Source organism: Gallus gallus, chromosome Z (genome assembly GCF_016699485.2).
Source record: "Gallus gallus isolate bGalGal1 chromosome Z, bGalGal1.mat.broiler.GRCg7b, whole genome shotgun sequence".
Taxonomy (NCBI): Eukaryota; Metazoa; Chordata; class Aves; order Galliformes; family Phasianidae; genus Gallus; species Gallus gallus.
Window position 1 is genome coordinate 62,933,121 of NC_052572.1, and position 20,249 is coordinate 62,953,369.

Consider the following 20,249-nt stretch of genomic DNA (forward strand, 5'->3'; position numbering starts at 1 on the left):
GCTGATCTGTGAAATCCTCCCTTTGGTAATACAGACATGGACAAAGCAGTACAGTTTTAAACTAATCATGTTTTTAAACTAAAACAGGGAAGAGCTAGGTTAGATGTCAGGAAGAAATTCTTAACGCAGAGAGCACTGAGAACCTTGCACAGGCTGCCCAGGGAAGCTGTGGGTGCCCCATCCCTGAAAGCTCTCTAGGCTAGATTGGACAGGACCCTAGGCAGCCTGAGCTGGTGGGGGGCAACCTGCCCATGGTGGTGGATTGGGACTGGGTGATCTTTGAGGTACTTTCCAATCTAAGCCATCCTATGGTGCTATGATTCTACAGCAATAAAAATAAACTCTATGATTCTCTTAACAATAACTTGCATTTGAGAACAGGGGAGATCAAAAGCAGGGTTTTTTTGTTTGTTTGTTTGTATGTTTGACAAAATAAATCTAAGTTTGTGCTCAGAGGAGAAAAAAGACATTAAAAATTCCGATGGAATTTTTTGAGGAATAAACACAACTGTCTTTATGGAATAAACTAACTTTATGGAATAAACACAACTATCATACACACACACACACACAAAATGGGTGACTCCTTTAATGAGAACCACAAATGCAAGAAGAAATAAATGAACTCCCTAACGAGCCTCCAAGTTACTGTTAATGCTTCTTTTGAGAAGAAATACATTGAATCTCAGACTTCACTCCTATACTGCATTATCTGTCTTTTTTATCGTAGTCCATTTGTTTGTCAGGATCAGGCAGTAGCAGTCTACTTATGTACCTGCAATAACTCTTTTGTATTTCCTGTCAGTGAATAATGAGGCTTCTCTAATCACCTGCTTGTGCCATAAGTACTGTGTTCTTTTTTTGTGTGAATAAATTACTGGATGATAACAGCAAAAGATAAAAAAAAAATAACATTTGTAAGCCGGGGCATGGGACTACAGGAGGAAGTGATCTGAATTTTATTTTTGAGGAAAGAAAGGAGGAAAAAACCCAACTGAAGTTAACTCCATGAAAATGTTTGACATTTGGAAGTTTGTTGTTGTACATGGGCAGAAGGAAATAGGAGAACAGTGGTGATCATTCCCCACTGAACAGTCAGTGCACATCAGCAACACTGACTTGAAGTATCATCGTAGGTATTTGCTCAGTTTCTGTAGGTCTCCTGGCAGAAGAAATTATGATAAGTTGAAAGTGTTTTCAGAAAGAGCAGTGATGACGTGAGAAAGGGCAGCTGTTCTTGTTAAGAAGTGGGTATTCCACAAAACACTTCTGTGTCAGCAACTGTGGATTGGTTGAAAATGAAGGCCTCTGTAGATGTGCCGTACTTCAAATTAGGAAATCTTCTTGTTATCAGTATTGGAAGCATTATCTTATAATGTGTCACAACAAAGTACTGTATTTTCTTTCAAAATCATTTTTCATTTTCAGAGAAATCTTTTTTTTTTTTTTTTAAGAAACAAATTCAATAAAATTCACCATACACATTCAGCAGCAATAATTGGTATAAATATTGAGAGCTGAACAATTATTAAATACAGGGATAGATTACATATTTGTGACTGCTCATGACCACATCCCTCAGAGCTCTTTTCAGATAACGCCATTCAGAAATACTGGTATTCCTAGAATACCATAATAATAGCTATATTAGTAATAACTATATTAGTTCTCCCCGTCCATACATTTATGTACTTTATACATGAATGTGGATATAATATGAGTATTATATTAGTATGGTTCTAGCATCATACAAATCTATGTCGGAACACTGTTCTTACTCAACAAAAACTCTACAGTCATCTTTTCTGGCATTCTGTGTGTAGATCTGTTGGGATTCAGGAAAGTGGAAAACTGTCAGGAGGCACTGATATACAACGACAAAGGTTTATTTATTACTCTAAATTAACCTAAAAACTGTAATAACCTTCCTCCCTTTTCTCCTCTACATACTAATTAAGAGGCATTAATTTCTTTATTATGGACTATAATTATTCAGTGTTTACATATTCATAATATTCAGTATTATCATATTTTTCATATATTTCCTTTTTTTATTTACCATCTACCTGGTCCTGCATTTTTAAAAATGCATGTTATGCATGCGGACTCAGGCATTAAATGCTGAAGAACAGCAGTTGCAACTCAAGCAATACATAGGGGACATCCTGTATGCATTAGCCATGCTCATATTACCTGTGGATTAACCAAAATATCAGGCCGGTTACACAGAGCATGCCTTTTATGTTTGATACTAGCTGAAACCAGAATAAGAGACCAGCTTTATTTTCAGCATCACTTAAGACGTGCTTTTGAGCCTCCAATTTATCAGAGATGTTGAAGGGTGGGTCAATGACTTGGTCTTGAGTGTTCAAGCAATTGTAGTGTGCTTCAGTTCCCTAGATGAGAAAATTTGATTGTCCTGGGATGACAAACCAGAAACACATTGTTACAGAAACATCTATCTGTGTTCAGAATCCTGTTGCAACAGCACAGTTATTTAGCTTAATAGTTAAGGTTCCTCTTAGAACTTACTATACTAGAAGCATCATATTCTCAGCCACTAAATTTGTGAATGTCCTTCACCTATGCTGTTCTCAGCTAGACTTAATTTCTAGCTTTTTTCTTTTCCTTTTGCCCAGTTCTGCATATTCGTATTTTACTCTGTAGTGGTCAACAAGCAGCAAGTACTCTCAAGCTGCAACCCCAGTTCATTTAGGTTTTGTTTACCAATTAATGCTTGGGTGGTCATCTATGCTGTGTCATCAGGGAAAGCTGTGGAGCAGAGAGGCCAAGTGGCTGCGTAACATCAACAATGTGCAGCACAAGTAAAGGCAAAACAGATGTATGTGCTATCAAATAATTTTACATAGTCTGGTGTATACACTTGGCCAAATAAGGTTATGGCTGTCTTCGCATCAAATTATTCTGCGTGGAATAAGATGAAAACTCAGTTCTTACCTCAGGCATTTAGTTAAAATGTACCAAATAGATATCTATTAGAATGTGATCTGCATCAAAAGAGAGGTGGCCAGTAGGGAGAGAGAGGTTATTGTTCCCCTCTACTCTGCCTTTGTGAGGCCTCATCTGGCGTACTGCATTCAGGCCTGCTGGACCCAGCTCAAGAAGGGTGTGGAGCTCTTGCAGCATGTCCAGAGGAGGACCTGAAGATGCTCAGAGGACTGGAGCACCTCTGTTGTGAAGGCATGCTGAGTTAACTGGGCTTGTTCAGCGTGAAGAAGAGAATGTTCCAGGGAGATTTCATTGCAGCATTCCAATGCTTGAAAGGAGCTTATAAACAGGAGAGAGACCAATTTTTTACATGGTTTGCTTGTTTCAGAACAAAGGGGAATTGTATTAAATGGAAAAAGGGGAGATTTAAGGTAGATGTTAGGAATAAATTATTTCCTCAGAGAGTGGTGAGGTGGTGGCACAGCTGCCCAGAGCAGTTGTGGGTGTCCTGTCCCTGGAGGCACTCAAGGCCAGGCTGGATGGGGTCCTGGGCAGCCTGAGATGGTGGGGGCAACTTGCCCATGACAGGGTGTTGGAGCTGGGTGAGCTTAAAGGTCTCTTCTGTCCCAAGCCATTTTGGAATTCTATGATATGTTGGTTAGTGGAATTTTATATAGTACTTACAGACAACTAGTGCCAGAAGAATATTTTCATTAATGGTATACAGTACAATCTATACCTGAGTCTTTATGTGTGCAGGATTTCAAATTTTGTTTCTGGGTAGTCTACCCAAATAATTTAAACAATATATATGCACATCTTTCCAGAGATTCTTTGCAAAAATTATTGAAGGAGTGTGCATCATTCATCCACAGAGCTCTAATGTTACTGCTAGCTGCATCATCTGAAATAAACAAAATTGCTTCTTTATTGTAGCTGACAGTTCTAATGCCATTGTTATTTCATATTTTTCACAGGAGGGGCACATATCTTCATTGCCTAATTATTATTCTGAATGTGTTCAGTAGCATCACTGTCTTACAGAGTCTGAAAGAAAATGATGAAAACCAGCAATACTGTTGTATCTCTGCTGGTGACATTTCTATTTTGTGTGACAGAACTGTTATAGAGATGGATTTAAACATATCTGTAGCCAGTAAAAATGCATGAAGTGAATGAAGTAAGATCAGGCAGTTTTAACAATGGAAACTTGCAAATATTTTGGTTTCATCTCTTTAGTAGTGTACAAGAGATGAGCTTGCTGGAGAAAAACTTCAGTGGGGAAGTGTGTTCTGTGCCTGCATTTCTATTAAAGTAGTTTTCAAGCATGCCAGAGAGCACTGGAAGTGAATCATATGATTGCCTCCAAATCCAGTACTTGCTTTCCAAGTACTCTGCAACTCACTCTGCAAAATGGTTCTGGTATGTGTGAGCTACATTAATTTCTGAGGACTTCAGACTACATGCTCTGCTCTAATGGATACCAAATACCCCTTAAGACCTCTACGTATTCAAGGATCCGATCCAATGACTCGGTTTTGGGGTACTAAATCTGTAACAAAATCCACAGGCTTCATATAATGTAGATGCAGAAGCCTGAGCACTGAAAACTTTGAAATACTGATCCACTCGTGCTTTGCCCAGCAGTTTTATAATTCAGACATAGCCAATGCCAGCTGCTCGAGGTGGCCTGTTTTCAAATACGTATTGCAGTTTTGGAGTATTATTTGAAAAAAGAATATTCCTGCATTTTTCTTACATGTCTTTAAACTTCTGATGGAGATGAATGTTTATGTTTTAATATAAATGAATATATTTTGTGTATATGAGACATATATTTAAGGGCTTTCATGTGATGCAGCTGGTACTTAAAGGATTTTTCAAAATTTTGAAAGGTGTGTGATATGTTTTGCATGTTATACATTTTAGCTAGCTACCTAACTTCGGATATTAAGTGCCACCCATTTCTCCAATACTGTTGGCACTTTAAAATGTGACCAAATAAACTATTGAAGAGTGTGTTTAAAGAGATAGAAGTAACTAGAGATAGTTAATAGATGGTGAATCCTTTCCAAACAGTAGTAAGAATATGTTTAGAATTCATGGTGTTTTATGTTATACCATTCTAGTGAAGACAGAAGGATATAGTGAATGTAATGAGTTTAGTTAATGATGACTTTTTAATTGCTCAGCTTTCAAAATTGGATTTATGTTGGATAAGAAAAGATAAATTTGCCATTGCTGAGACTACTAATTGCCTAGCAACCAGTGCCTTAATTTTTTCAAATATAGAGCAAACAAAGGGAAAAGAAAACATTCTTATTTCCGTAAATATAGTGCACGTGTAATCATGCATCTAAGTGTATGTGTGTGTAGATATACATTCAAACATACTCTGCTAGTTTTAAATAATGAACCAAGGAGATGGTGGGGCAAAAAGAAGATAAATGAAAGGTAAAACTGAGATGTAAAAAGTGGAAAAAAATCAGAAAGATTTTAACAGTCTAAAAGTGATCATTCAGCAAGTCAAGTATGTTTTAGTTTGGTGTGGTTTGTTCTTTTGCAAAAAGTCCTTTTGCCAGGAAATACTACAGCTGTATATGGAGATCTGCAAAGCAAGCATGAAATAGGAGTAGTATACTAGCTGAGAAATACTGCTCATAATTCCTGATCAGCTTTGAAAGCAAAGGACAAGTAACTGGAAATGATAATATATTCATATTATAATTTGCTATGTTTCTGAAAGTTTTGATTGAGTAAAACACAACTTAATGCAGAGAGAAAGACTTTGACCTAAGTTCTTCGTATAGAATGTCTCAGCTTAAGCTCCTATTCTCTCCCTTCTCATAACCATCGATCACTTGGTTGGTTGGTTAACATGCTGATGACGGGAGGGTAAGTCTGTCAACATGTTATGACTGACAGCTGAAATCAGATTAGTGCTTTGGTGGTTTCACACTGATGATCAGCTAAACTTCACCACAGTACTTCCTCACTCCCCTCCTCAAAGGACCAAGAGGAGAATGTGTCATAAAAAAGGGCTCAAGGATTGAGTTAAGGAGAGGGAGATTGCTCACAAAATACTGTCTCAAGCAAACCAGACTTAGCATAGGTAGATTAATGTAATTTATTGCCAACAGACTGGAGCGGTGAGAACTAAAAACAAACTAAAAACACACCCCCTTCTACCTAGTCACCCTCAGCAGTTCAGGGAAATGAGGTCAATCCACCATGCTTTGGTTGTGCTGCCTCTTCATGGCCACTCTGCCCCTGCCACTTCAGGCCACTGCATGGTCCCCACAGGCAGCAGCTCCCCCAGCCTTCCTGCTGCACCACAGGCTGCTCTCCTCAGGCCTGGGATGCTGCTTTGGGGATATCCATGGGCTGTACCTCCTCCAGGCCTCATCCACTGCTGCACTGGAGACTCCCCTGTGGCTGCACTTGGAGATCTGTAAGGGACAACCTGCTCCTCCATGGGCCTCTCCTGGGCTGCAGGGAGCTGCTGCTCTGCGCCTGGAGCACCTCCTGCCCTCCTCCTGCACTGCCCTTGGCACCTGCAGGGCCACTTCTCTTCCATTGCTCACCCCTCTCCCCCAGCTGTTGTCACACAGCAGTGTTTCCTCCCTTAACTCTGCTCTCCCAGATAACACTCAGCATCACTCACGGCTTAGCTCTGGCAATGGCAGGTCCCTGTTGGAGCAGCTGTAGCTGCTCTGCTCACACATGGGGCACTGCTGGGCTCTGCTCACACAGAACAACCCTGAAGCACTCCCAGTACAAAATCCTTGCCTCATAAGGCCAGTACATGTATGTGAGGGTACTGTGTTTTTTTGGCCAGCTTTTTGCAAAACTACATTGTGAAAGGTTGTATTGGTAGGGGTCTGGGTATATGTATTAAAGGCATTCACCTACTTCCCTGCTTGCATAGGGAAGTGTCATACCTGTCAGCAGAGGCTGGATTTGATCTGAAACTGATGGCATTGGTCAGCCAGCATAGAGGAACACATTTCTTTTCCTCCAGTGAAGCAGTCTCTCTGTGTGTGGTGGCATTCCCCAAATCCTCATTGCAGTGGATGCACAAAATCTTTTCCACAAGTTGCAGAAATATTCAGAAGTACATTATATAACCACGCTCCTTTTTAATCACTTTTGATCCATTTCTTACTAATAATGATTTGAATGACAGGAAAAGTGCATTTTTTCCCCCCCCGAAGACACACTTGACATAGAAATGAACTCTCTGTAACCTCAAAAACAGAGAAGAATTTACTTTTTAAGCTGTTTTCTATTTCTGCTTGTATTTCATATTGTCAGCTTTCAGATGCTTGAAAAGCCTGTAGCACTGCAGGCTGAAGTACAGTAACCTACTGCTCTTTCACATTCAAATGAATAAAGTAGCTCATGCTGTAGACCTTTAGAAAGGGAAGAGATTATATTTTTTTAAGGCAGAAGGGGATTTATTATGATAGAAATTAATCCCTGAAGGCATTACTTGAGGACTGCATTCTAACCCTGAAAGTAGGGACACACTTTTTCAGTATTGTACTACTAGACTAAATCCAAAGCTTAAGACAGCTCTTTATCTTCACCCAGGATTAATGCTTCAGCAAAGTCCTACAGTGGTATTTTAATGAAAATTCTCTGATTATAAAAATCTGGTTTTGTTGTCATAATGCCATCCCAGATTTTAGAAAATCAGCTGGTGCATTTCCCCAGATTTCTAGACAAGAAAAACTAAAATTTAAAGAAATATTTAGGACTACTTCACAGAAGTATTTTGCAGTCCCAATTCACAGATACAACCTACAGGCACTGTTTCCTTATAGTGTGTACGTACAATCTGTTGATCCGTGAGGCTTTCAGAAGAAGAAGTAACCACCTCCCATGAGACCTGTGATAAAATTATGATTTTTTTTTTTAATTCTGAGATTTATGTTCTGTAAATTTTTGCATATAATTCAGATCTGGATATTTGGAGTTAGTGATACTGCTATTTTCCTTGCTATATTTTTTAGGAAAGATATGCCAGTCAGCCTGACTTCTGTCCATGGAAAGGTGATGGGACTACCTATTATGGATTTCATTTCTAAGTAAATGGAAGAGAAGTGGTCAACATGGATTCACCAAGGGAAAAATAATGCTTGACCAACCTGTTAGCCTTCCACAATGTCATAACTGGCTAAATAGATGAGGGGAGAGCAGTGAATCTTATGTACCTTAATTTCAGCAAGGCTTTTGACACTGTTTCCCATAACGTCCCTGTAGGTATGCTTAGGCAGTGTGGGATAGATGAGTGGGGTGGACTTAGAGCTGGCTGACTGCTAAGAGTACAGAATGTTGTGATCCAGCAGCACGGAGTCTAGTTGGAGACCTGTACAAGCTGTGTTCCCCAGGGTCTGTGCTGGGTCCAGTCTTATTTACCATCTTCATCAGTGATCTGAATGAAGGGATTGAAGGTAGCCTCAGCAAATTTGCAGATCATTTAAAGCTGGGACAATGGTTGACATTCTGGAAGGCTGTGCTGCCATTCAGCAAGACTTGGCCAGGCTGGAGAATTGAGATGGAAGGTTGAACTTCTTTAATGGGGTTCAACAAGGGTGAGTGTAGAGTCCTACACCTGGGGAGTAACAATTTCATGCATCAAGTTAGGGACTGGCCTGCTGGAAAGGAGCTCTGTGGACAAGGATTTGGGTGTCCTGGTAGACTACAGATTGACCACATACTAGCAGTGCAGCCTTGTGGCAGGGAGGCATGAGGTGTCACGAAATGCATTAAAAAAAGGCTGTGGCCAATAGGTTGAGGGAGGTGATTCCCCCTTCACTCTGCCCCAGTGAGGCCACATCTGGCAAACTTAGTCCAGCTCTGGGCTCCTCAGTTAAAGAAAGACCGTGAACTAACTAGAGACCAGCAGAGGACCTAAAAGATGATGAGTGGCCTGGTGCATCTCCATTATGAGAAATGGCTGCGAGACCTGGGACTATTCAGCTTAGAGAAGACTGAGGGGGGATCTTATCAATGGTTGTAAATACAAGTGATTATAAATATATAAAGGGTGGGAGTCAAGTGAGTGGGTCCAGACTCTTTCCAGCGGTGCCCAGTGACAGGACAAGGGGCAATGGTCACAGAATGGAACACAGGAGGTTGCGGACACGTGAGGAAAAATTTCTTCACTGTGAGGGTGATAGAGCACTGAGACAAGCTGCATGAAGACTCTGCTGGAGTCTCCTCTGAAGATATTCAAAAGCCGCTTGAATACTTTCCTGCATAACCTACTGTAGGGAACCTGCCTTAGCAGGAGGTTGGACTAGATGTTCCCCAGAGGTCCCTTCCAAACTCTATCATTCTGTGATTCTCTCATTCTGTGATACCCAGTTATCTGTTTTCTGAAACTATGCAAACAATCGATGTGAATATTGTAGTTAGGAAGTTAGCTGAACCTTCTACCTGCATCATAATCAAATCAGCATAGAAAGCAGGCAGAATAGAAGCACCTGAGCTACAGATATCTAGAAACTTTTAACTTCTCTTTCAAATAATAAGAGATTCAAGTTACTAAGTTCTCTTTTTATGTTAGGAAAAACAAATGAGCTGCCTCACTATTGAATCTGAGTAGCAGTTTACAGGTTCCTTAAAAGAACTGCAGAGCTCATCTGTTCTCATGTTCACATTTTGCATCTCTACACAGGTGTGTCTTTAATATGATTTATTGTTCTGCTTCTCAACAGTGGTTCAGCGGTGGGGAAATGGATTTGAACTTGAACACTGTACAGATGATTCTGTAAATCAGAAAGCTATTAAAGCTTTTTTTCTGAAAATTGATTTTAACGTGAATGTGCTAGTGGTAGCACGTACTTTCTCAGTCTTCTTCTGAAGTTTAGTTGCTCTTTTGGGGTTCAAAACTGGGCTCATTTGTACTATCCTTGGACAAAAATTCTATTGACTGGTTATTTTCTGGGCTGTTTATTGTTTGGTGCCAACTGGAGATTTCTTCCTAGTAACAAGTTCTATTCTCATGAAAGGGAGTAGCTATTCATTTTATTTCTTTAGAGTGAGCTTTTAAAATAAGCTATATTTTGTGTAGCAGTATAGCAAATTGAATAAAAATATAGTTCTTGTTTTAGGTAAGAACAAGGGTCCAGTTCTCCCTGTCAGTGGTGTCAGCAAATACATCAGCTCTGTAGCACCCATTATGTAGCACACTGGTAAAGGGTGGTGTACCTGTCCGACAACATCTGTGAGTAGCACCCTGAGCTCCTAACATTCATTACCTTTGCAACTGTTTACCTCCCAGTTTTGTCATGCCTTTTGTTTTGATGAGTGTCTGCATCTCCATGGACTCCTGCAATATTGTTATGCTTACTTCAGTATAAGTTTCTGTAAATCTCACTAGTTGAATATATAATACATTCTAAATGTATTAACGGGTATACTTAATGTACAGGATGTCAAATAATAAATAAGGATGCTTTTTCATATGCACTATTTCACAGAATGTGCTGTGATCTTAAATTACAGAAGAAAATGTTCCCAAACACACACTGTCTTTCTTCTTTTTTCACTATTTTTCTTCCAGTTCTGAAATCTGTGATGTGAGTCCATGAGGTTTTTTTTAGGGACATATTTTTTTCATTTTTTTCAAGCAGATGTTTCTTACAGTAGCACTTCTGCCAGAAACCATAACAGTTATCATTCTATGTGTTAAAAGGTAGTTGAAGAAAATTATAATCATTTCAGGCTAATGAGTTTGTGAATAGGGTTTCAAATTCTTCTCCCGTACCTGATTCAAGACGCTGTGCCCAAGCTTTAGCAACACAGATGTGTCCCTGGAACAGACTATGTGATTCTTTTTTCTTTTATTCATTTGCAATCGTTAGTGACCTGTGATAGCAAATTGATTCGAAAGTAGTAATGGTAACTGACTGATCTATGTAATTTTACAGCAAAACAACTGAGAGTGCTTTACAAAGTAATGTGTGCCTGTGGTTGTGGATGGTACTTCTTGGTTTGCACAGTGCATCTTCTTTAGTCTTCATATCACAAAAATTGTATCCATAAACTCTGAATTTCTGTTCTTGTCAAGGATTGATGGGCTAACTGCTACCATCATGGTGTGCTGCATTATTTATATACCGCAGCTGAATTCCTTCTTTCGGGTTGTCCTTTGCTGTCAAACAAAGTATTGCGCTATTCAGTAGAGCTTCATATAGCAGTTTATGGGGCCTTACAGGATCAAAAGTACTCTATATGAAAATGTAAAGTTTGTCAAATCCTTTGCAATTGTTATTCCACCAGTGAATACCTGCTTGTGGAAAGGAGCAAGTGTTATACATTCAGCATTTTGTTTAAAGAGTGTGGCTTAAGAATGGTTATGTGGACATATGTCAGGGAGTGGCGTGGATTTACTGAATGGTTCCTCAGTGAGGGCATTTAATACAAGTTAAGTCATGTCACTAATTGGGTTATTCTGCATGGACAGAACCAGACAGTCAAGCCTAATTGTTACTAGCGAATGGCTGTTTAAACTCTTTATTTGAGCTTTGTTGTATGTTTTTACTGAGTTTGGAGAAGGAGTGAGAGGTCTTCAGTAAAATACTAATTTCGAGTATGTATGTATCTGCACCTTCATTTTATTCTTTCTGTTTTGCTATTCTATTCTTAACCAGTACTGTTTTCCAAAAACAGGATGGATGAATGACTTCAAGATTTATTTGCATTAAGAAAGTTTTTGAAAAGTTGAAGATGTGAGGAAAAAAAACCCAAATCCTGAAAATGCATAATCTGATCACTTAAATATGTGTTTGCTCCTCAGTGCAATGTGTTCTGACATAATTTGAATTTTAACTCATCCATGCAGGATGTCATGCAAAAAGGAGGAACTATACATATACACCTGTATGTTTTATACACCTACACATAAAACATGAAACTTCAAGGAAGGGTACCCTAAAAGACGTAAATTCAAAGTGGTTGTGAGTTGGGCCGGTTTTGTGGAGAAACAAACTTATTTTCCTTAGTTCTGTTCTACACATCTTGCATCAAATCTGAAAAGTTTGACCTCATAAGATTTTGCAGTATGAGAGATTCCCTAGGATGAAATAATGGCAACGATGCTTGTAGAACAAATTTTGTATGCACAACTGGGACATACCTTAATGCTTGAACTGGTGCATAATAGAACATGCATGTTTAGCCAGACACAGAAAAAATACGAATTATTTTTACTTCACACCTGTATTCTTTATTGGACCCTTTTCGTAACATTTTTTATAGTGCATGCTGTGATTTACTTTTCATGTTGTTTTTGTTTTTGTTTTTTGTTTGTTTGTTTTAAAATAGCAATGTTTTGCATATTGTATCTATTTAATTTATAGAATTGCATGCAAACAGCATATTATCTTTCACTGTGGCAAGTTACTAGCTCAAAGTACAGTTATGTAAGAATTGCTCTAAGGATATAATTCTTCCCTTGAGTTTATTTTATTCCCATTTACAGTGACTGTGTGGTTAAATTCTGAAAGTACTGTTGTGTTAAAGGTTGTGTCATGTGCAACACAGTATTTTAATGGTAACAAATCCTTTAATCAGTTTTTTAAAACAAAGTGCACACATATAAGCTTTTCTTCTTAAGTGCAGAGCCTTTAAAATCAAATCCTGTACATCAAAGTGAGTAGAATAACAAATTAGTGTTCAATATTTCAGCATAAATGGCCTCTCAAGAGGCATAAAATGTAAATTGAGGGGAATATTGTTGATTCAAAGGTGACATTTATTTTGTTATGCACAATTTCACTGGCACTAAGTCATAAATAAGAGTGCTAACATTTTAAGTGAGTTTTACTAATTTGAGTATGCAAGTTTGCAGAGACTTTATGTCTAGTCTTACGCAGAATTACTGCTTGCTGTCTGTGCGTGTCTGTGTCTGTGCATTTGCTTAGACATATGATGCTTTGAAAGCATCATATTTGATGTCATGATGGTTTTATTTCAATCGTTGCTGTCCAGAGTATGTATTTCCCCTATTTAGTGTTATGTGAATGATACAGGCTTGCAAAAAATTATTGCGTTTTTTTCTTTGTCTGTTTTGACAGTTAGTCTTTGCAGATGTTCTGACATTCTAGTGATTTTTTTTTTCCCAAAAACTGTGGAGTTGCATGCTCACTTACTTGTTAACTATAAAACAATAAAAGAGTAATAAATTAAGCTTGCCACGCTCTAGAAAATGGTCATTTAAAACAATAACATGAAACAAAGGCATATGCCATCTGTAATCCTACCGTAAAATTGGTTAGAAACAGTTAAGTTTTTTTCTTATATAAATACCTTGATAGCTGATGTCATTGATAACTGGACTGAAAAGTTGAATGTAGCATTTTCCTGTGAGCATGGATATTAGATATTCTAGTGTCTTTGCAAGTTTTTAGATATCTGGGTGACCATGAATTCTGAGTACAGACAGGACATGTTAGTCCTGAGTTGACCATAATGGTTATGCACCTAATGATACCAGATCCTACAACTGAAAAAATACAACATGAAAAGTAGGAGACATAAGCAGCAAATACAAACACTAATAATAATACTACCTAAGTGTAACACTGATTAAAACTTAACAGAATTTTGCTGTAAATTATTCAATATGCATAGAGAGTTCAGAGTTCTTTGTATAGTGGTTACCTCTGAATAAAGACAGAAATTAATTTCACAGAAGTCAGGATTTCTTACAAAAATATTATTTGTATTCACTGTTTATGTTATTGTTTATGCTCACTTTTTGATAGTCCAATTTTCTTCAGAGGTGTGCTGCACTTGCTTTATTTCTGTGATATAATTTAATGATAACAACAAATTCATACCAGTAACTGACAACAGAATTTGGGTCAAGATGGCTGGGTGAGAAGAGCACTTAATGCATTTACTTCCTGAACATGGAAATAAATGACTGTTAGAGGATAACATCAGCTTTATTACCTCTAAACTGTAAGTCAGATTAGTTCACTTCAGATTTCAAAATCCCGCACAAATTTTCAGAGAAATAGAGACAACACAGCTAAGCATAAATGCTGTGGTTGTAGTGGGAGATTTCAAATTCTGGAGCTACAGTGGAAAATTAATGACTTGCTTGGTTTGTCAGTCAATATAAAGCATACAGATGAATACAGTGGTTTATCTTTTTATCTTTCCTTTTCTTTTTTCATGTTGCATAAATGAGATCAGGGGAACAAGAAGTCAGGAAAAAATTAATAAAAGCGTTCCCTCTCATTTTAATGAGAATATTCATGTGGATTAACATAACAAGTGTTTCCCTTCCAGGTGTTATTTAATTTATTTATTTAATTAAAGCCAAGGGAATACAGTTTTCAGAGCAGTCAGTTCATAGTGATTATTCTTTCATGACCAAATGCCTAAGTCACGTGAATTGTAAAACAAGGATTCGTGGCAGACCAAATAATGAAATGAGCACTCAGGCTGAGAAATCTTGACTTGTTTAGATTCAGAGAGGGAAGAAAATAACATCTAGTTATATCTAGTCATATGATGTAGAAAGATGCTGTTGACTCCTTTCAAATAGCGGTATGTCATCTATAGCTGGACAGTCTTCAAGATAAATGTGTTAATACCAAGAAGATGGACATATGACAAGTCACTCTGTAATGAAGGTAATTTAAAGTTGACAGATTGAAATTTAAAAAACTAACAATCAAGCAAAAAATTAAGTTTTTTTTTTTTTCCACGGATGTGCAGAATTTATAGAGAAAGTTTCGTACATCAGTTAAATTACTTAAGTGATTCCTAGACTGAAATTCTTGCATGAGGAATTGATCTTCTGTCTGTGAGCCAGTGAGGTGTGGGAAATGTTTTGGGCCTTCTCACTATTACTGTAGTCCAAAACATATTAAAATGTTACTACTGCTGACATAAAAATGGATTTTGTATATTTCTTTCTACAATTGCATAGCAAAAGGCAGATTTTCAATTTCAAGAAGTATACAAAATAAGGTACTAGTTAGATTTTAATAATTCCCCATCTGTAGATGTTGCTTAAAGGTGCATCTGCAAAACTGTTGCAGAACAAAACAAATACACATATTGCTGGTATTTCTAAAAATGATACTGAGCATATTGTCGAATAGCAAAATGCTAGAAAAGAATATGTTACCTGTAAAATGATGCAGTTTTGTAATAAATAAAATTACATGGAGAAAAAACAAACAAACATATTTGCATTTGTGAGCAGCAATAACTTTGATTTACTTGCAGAATTATATACCATATAATTACACTTAGAAAATTTGAAGTACCAGGTGCTACTACATTTTAACATAATGCATTTAAATGTTAGGAAATTCACTTTTGGAGATCTTCTGTTATGCTACGTGGTTTGTATTCCTATGGCTTATGTTATACTATGTCACGTTATATTGTAAAATTAAAATATGGGAATCGATAGATCTCACAAATCTGTCTTACAAGATGAAGTGTGAGATAGTAAAAAAAAAAAATCATCGAAATGTGTGTTTAAATTTCTGAGAAAAAGTACAAAATTGAGGCTGCACAAAGTACATTGTTTGGGATTGCTTCCAATTATCTGACTGGGGACTGGACACAAAATTACCTCTTACTGTTCTTCTTGAATGGAAATGTAAAATGCATCACATTTAGGTACCTGTGTTGCTGGAAAATAGAAGCTATCGACAAGGCTGTTCACTCACAAACATTAGATCAGATCCCAAACTGACAAAGCAAGTATTTCAAATATTTTCAGCTGATGCAATCCTGTGTTTGAGCATATTTCAGGAACTGCAAGAAGCTATGATTGTCTCAGGGTGTTGGAGGAGTTGGAAGAGTTGGACAAGCACTGTTCTTTATATTTCCTCATGAAGGCAGTTTCAAATACTATATGACAATGTATTGCACATAGTAGTAGTATTGAAAACGCATTCAAGTGCTGAGGATATGAAGCTGCCCTGTGGTACATCTTCCAGAGTTTACATCTTTCAGTTGTTGATCACCTTGATACTAATTGAATTAGGAAGCTGTCTTCATTAAAAAACAATTCAATGATTAGCAAAACCTGCTCATTTGGCCTTATTTAGGAAGACTGAAACTATCCACTGTGCCTGTGCTGGTCATGTCCAAAGAAATCTTGAAGCATAGCTAGTTCATAGCATGGCATAGCTTTGTTTGTGACTGACTGATGGACTCTGCAATCAGAATAAATGAGTTGTGAAAGAACTTCAAAAACTTGCTTGGGATGTGGAAGGGACTGTGGAAGAACACTGGACATCTGTGAATGATCTTTGCCGTGATGTTGATAGGTCTCTGTGTAGAGTGAAAACCTGTCTGGAAGCACAGTTCCAACTGTAGAGCTCCAGATTAAACATCATCAATTGAGTGTAACCTTACCATTAGAATTATGTAGCTCAAAATACTTCAGTGGCTTTACGTTCTACTGGTGAACTCTATCATGAAGTTATGTACAGGTGATCTTCCAGTGACTGATAAAAAAATCAGTGTAAAAGCACACTGCTGGCCTAAGTGCCATGGTCTATGTTCAGCAGAAGTACTGTGGCATGCCTTAGCCTGATGTGTCCTGATTTAAGAGTCCATATATCTGGAACCGATGGTGATATAACCAAAGCCAGTCTTCTCCATTCTGAATCATAGTCTACCATACTTAGAACTTGTGGATAACTTCTGCAGTTTTTTATGAGAATCTTTTCTTCTTTTAACCCATAGGGGACTTGTGTGACTCCAATCCCTGCAAAAATGGTGGCATCTGTCTGTCGGGGTTGAATGATGACTTTTACTCATGCGAGTGTCCTGAAGGCTTCACAGATCCCAACTGTTCTAGTGTTGTGGAGGTTGGTAAGTGCAAACTTTAACTGATGGAATGGTGTGAATACCTTGTTAGTCTCTAGTTAATCGACCAGTGATTTTGTCCACTCCCTTTTGTGTAGTACTGTGGTTGTTGCACTGTTATTGTTCTGTGTCATATATAACTATATTGTAACTAATAGGCTGTTAACATGCATCTTACAGGTATATCTGCAAAACATATTCATACAGAAAAGTTCAGTTCTTTACTTCAAAAAGTGAAAAGATCATAATGGTAATTTTAAGGGGCCAACATTTCTCAAAGAGCATTCTAATTAGAGATTTCGGTATACACTCTCGCTGATGTCAATGATCATTTAAAGTTGGGTTTCTAATAGTTTAATGTCTAGGTTCAGTCAGGGAAGAGCAATTAGTTAAAGAAGTAAAGTTACAGAAACCATGTAGGAGAGACTGGTGTAACACGTAGTAGCCGCTTTTCTGAATTTCAAAGCAATTATCTAGGTGGAAGTTGCAGTTAATGATGAGCACGTGGAGTGCAAGTCAAATGTATTATGATGATGTGCTTATGACTAAAAGTGAATGTAAATATGAATGGTAGCTCCAAAATGTCCAGCAGTTCAGGGATCCATTTTAAGAAAACTTAAAGGAAAAAAAAAAAAAAGGACAAGGGAAAAGATGGTAGACAGCTCATTATGCCATTCAGTTGTTCTCAGAAGAGTGTAAGAGCTGTAAGCTGGTCAGGCTCCTATGTTTTACTAAAGTAGCTGTAAATATCCACAAAGCAGAGCAAAATATTAGACACTGCAGTTCATATAGGTGTATTTTCTACATACATCTTTGGTTGAGTTGTGGGAGTTAGGATAGAAGGGTAAAATTTACTGAAGAGGTGGCATTGTCTATCATAATTGTTCTTATTAGGAAAATAATGCTGCAGCTAGAGTACAGGCTCTATGGCATTACTTCTTGTGTGAAGGCATTGCATGCCCTCTGTACATTTCTTTTGCTGACAACCCTTCAAGTATTTCACATCTTATGTCAATGTTTGTAATTTATCAGCCTGGGTAACACTAACATACTTTGGTTGGTGACAGCTGAGTAGAGCTCACACATTTTGTTTCTGCCAGCTGTCCTGTTGGACACCAACCCTGAGCAAAAAGGCAACACCAGCAACTGGGAGCACTTAATCCAACAAATATTCTTGAAACTCAGAGCTAGACTCAGCAACTACCTAACACTATAGCATTCCTAAATCTGTGCAGTTTTCATTTCTTAATAAATATGGCTATACAGCTATATACTGAAGACACTCTTCTAGGGGCTATGTATGTCCCTCTCTCTCCTGAGATATGGCTTGCAGGACTTGGTTCAGGATCCCACAGTAGTTTATCTTTTCTAAAAGTGACACTTCAGTTGATTTGGAAGTGACTCCTGGGTCTTCACAATGCAGTTTTAATTACGGCAGAGTGAAATATGGATGGAATATGGTTCCCCTGGACATAAGTTTCCCAGAAGCAAGTGTAATAGTCAGAGAGAATGACCAACCTACTGGAGTAGTCAGACACCCACTGAACTTTGCTCTGTCTGAATATCATTGACATAGTAGCTGTTTATTACCCAACACTGATTTGCTCAAGAATATCTTATTTTCCCTTGATACAGCCACCAAGAAACAGCCTTTGAGTCCTATTTCCCATCCTTTCCCTGGCTATCTTTATGAATGCTTGAAAGGTCTAAATTTGTCCTACAAGTACATGCCACAATGTCCATAAGATGGCAGTGAAATGAGTTTACTGCAGGAAAATTTTGGATTTGTCATGCACTTGGTTGGCAGAAAGTTGCACTGCACATAATGGGGAGGATGCCAGTAGTGGAAGAATCTGAGGTTTTGGTGTATTGTGATAATTGCTACTGTAATTGACTTCTTCATATTACCAGGGCTTTAAAAAAAGCACGTATTCATAACTTAGTTCTGCAAACACTTCAGACAAAATCTGAATTAGGTACACAGAGCATAAACATAAGCAAATAGAGAACTGTAGAGTATGTGTTAATAGCGGTGCTTATGCAGAATATGATGTAGGTCACTCCGAAAGTAATGCCTCCTGTTTATTTCCATGGAAACAATGCCAGATCCAAAGAGCACAGTAACACTATTTGATAGATCAAATTCTCAGATACAAAGCATTATTTTTCAACATAGAAACTACAATTAGATATGCATTAGCTCTCCATCAACAGATGGAGTGGCCAGCAGCAAGGGAGGTGGCTATCTTCCTCTGCTCTGCTCTCATGAGGCTGCATCTGGAGTACTACATCCAGGACTGGGGCCCCCAGCATGAGAAAAATACGGAAGTGTTGGAGTGGTTCGAGAAGATGTCACAAAGATAATCAGAGGGCTGGAACACCTCTCCTATGAAGACATGCTGAGGGAGTTGGGTTTGTTCAGTCTGGAGGAGAGAAGGCTGCAGAGAGAGACCTCATTACAACCTTCTAGTACTTGTAAATAGGAAGGAAATCATTTTTGTATATGGCTAGGTAATGATAGGAAAACATAGAAAAAGGATCAATTTTAAGCTAAAAGAGAGAACATTTAGCTTAGATGTCACCGGGAAATTTTTCACTGATATGGTGAGGTCCTGGCACAGGTTGCTTAGAGAAGCTATGGATGCCCCATCCCTAGAGGCGTTTAAGGTCAGGCTGCATGGGTCCCTGAGGAACCTGATTTACTGTGGTTGTGAACCACACCCATGGCAAGGGGTTGGGAACTAGATGATCCCTTCTATGATTTTTACCAGCAATGAACAAGAGCTTGCGCGCTGTAGTCATAAAAATCTGCACCAGTGGAGGTGACATATAGTTGCACAGGTCCTGTGATGGCATCGCTTCTAGAATAATATTGCCCACACTGTCCATCTTTCAGTGTTCTGAACAGGTGAAAGTGAGAAGGTCTCAAGTGTGAACTATATGGTAGATGTAGTAGGACAGTCCAGCCAAGACTGGCAGTGTGCTCCACAGTTTTCACATTGGTATGGGGCCAGTCATTATATTGTTGGAAGAGAATGACTGTCTTCTTCCCTAGCCTCACCCTGGAATTTTGAGCCTTTGGCTCAGACAGTGTTGTGATATGGAAGTCAGAGTTGATGGTTTGTTCAGGTTCCAGGAAATCCAGAAGGATCACCCCATCCCTATCCCAGAACACTGAACATAACTTTACCCACTCAGGTCTGTGGCTTTAAATTAGTCTTTGATGGGGAATTCACGTGTCACCACTCCACAGAGTGTTGTTTTCGCTCCAGCTCATAGTGGTGACTCCATGTCTCATCACCAGTAATGGTGTGATCCAGGAAACTGTCACCTTCAGCCTCGTATTGGTTCAACAGGTCCTGCCAAACTTGCATGCAGTGTTCTTTCTGTTCTTGCATGATCACTGATGGGACGTACCTTTTTTTTTTCTCAGGGAGAAG

At 38.4% G+C, this 20,249-nt stretch overlaps 1 protein-coding gene across 2 annotated transcripts in view; it reads left to right on the forward strand.

Moving 5' to 3' along the window:
* Window positions 1-20,249, forward strand: part of EDIL3 (EGF like repeats and discoidin domains 3) — a 276,166-nt gene that overhangs the window by 61,412 nt on the left and 194,505 nt on the right. For both annotated transcript variants that reach the window (XM_424906.8, XM_004949448.5), the window contains exon 2: window positions 16,687-16,815. In XM_424906.8, the coding sequence (XP_424906.3) occupies window positions 16,687-16,815 (129 nt within the window). The remainder of the gene's footprint in view (window positions 1-16,686; window positions 16,816-20,249) is intronic.